The 1349-nt window shown below is 57.1% G+C and overlaps 1 protein-coding gene across 1 annotated transcript in view; it reads right to left on the reverse strand.

Moving 5' to 3' along the window:
• LOC108640141 (bromodomain-containing protein 4-like) overlaps positions 1-221 on the reverse strand; it is a gene marked incomplete at its 5' end in the record, with an annotated part of 6806 nt that extends 6585 nt beyond the window's left edge. Inside the window, one exon of the mRNA XM_029960718.1 lies at positions 9-221. Coding sequence (XP_029816578.1) covers positions 9-221 — 213 coding nt within the window. The remainder of the gene's footprint in view (positions 1-8) is intronic.
• Between the last annotated feature and the right edge of the window lie 1128 nt (positions 222-1349).

A 1349-nucleotide genomic window follows, 5' to 3' on the forward strand; every position in this document is an offset into this window, starting at 1 on the left:
CGCGGTACCTGCTCCTGCAGCTCGGCCAAGCGCTGCGCCCGCTCCTCCTCGGAGTCGTCGGAGGAGCTGTCGCTGTCGGAGGAGCTGTCGCTGCTGCTGTCGCTGGACGAGGGCGGGGCCACCTTGGTGGGGGGCGGCACCACGGCGGGCGAGGAGGCGGGAAGGACGACGGGCTCCTCGGGCTCGTCCGGCATCTTGGCGAAGCGCATCTCGAACACGTCCTGCGGGCACAGCGGGGTCGTGACACAGCGGGAGGGGACGGGGGGACAGGGGACACACGATGGGCAGGGGGGACCCCACAGACCTGGGGGCTCCACACAAGGGATCAACGACCACATCCCAAAGGCTCCCGGAGCTGGGGGCTCCACACAAGGGATCAACGTCCTGGAAGCTCCCGGAGCGGGAATTCCGAGCGGCTCCAGATGGTTTGGAAGGAGGGGGGGGGACACACAAGATTTAAAAGCTGCCTCGTCCGGGTCCTTGAGATCTTCAACGTCCTCCTGGGTCACCTCTGGTTGGACTCGAGGACCTCAGAGGTCTTTTCTGGCCTCAACGTGACAATTCCACGATGGATTCACAGGGCAGAGCTCAGGGGGGGGATCGCAGCTGCAGCCCCTTCTCCTCTTCATCCCACGGGGATTTGCCCAACCCACATCCCAGGAAAACCACCTCGATCGATCCCGAGGCCTCTTCCCAACGTCCTCCAGAACCAGGGATGCGACACCAGTTTAATTCCTTTATCCTGCTGTTGGGAAAGGCCTTTTTGCTCCTAAAGTTTGACAAGAAAATCTATTTTTCTTCAAATCCCAGCCCAGGCAGAGGAGGGGAGAGAACCTGATTGTGTCTCCAGCCAGGTCATGCCTCTGGCCCGGTTGTCTCTCAGTGCCTGTTGACTCCATCTGAAGAATTTTGGCTCCATATGAAGGATTTTGGCTCCATCTGAAGAGTTTTGGCTCCATTTGAAGGTTTTTGATTCCATTTGAGGGGTTCTGACTCCACCTGAAAGGTTTTGATTCCATTTGAGAGGTTCTGACTCCACCTGAAGGGTTTTGGTTCCACCAGAAGGGTTTCGGATCCACCTGAAGGGTTTTGGTTGCACCTGAAGGGTTTTGGCTTCATCTGAAGGATTTTGGTTCCACTTGAAGGTTTTTGATTCCATTTGAGGGGTTCTGACTCCACCTGAAGGGTTTTGACTCCACCTGAAGGGTTTTGACTCCACCTGAAGGGTTCTGACTCCACCTGAAGGGTTTTGGCTCCACCTGAAGGGTTTTGGCTTCACCTGAAGGGTTTTGGCTCCTCCACCAGAAGGGTTTTGGCTCCACCTGAAGGGTTCTGACTCCATCTGAAGG

The sequence above is a fragment of the Manacus vitellinus genome, unplaced genomic scaffold, assembly GCF_001715985.3.
Source record: "Manacus vitellinus isolate BGI_N305 unplaced genomic scaffold, ASM171598v3 scaffold_298_pilon, whole genome shotgun sequence".
Classification (NCBI taxonomy): Eukaryota; Metazoa; Chordata; class Aves; order Passeriformes; family Pipridae; genus Manacus; species Manacus vitellinus.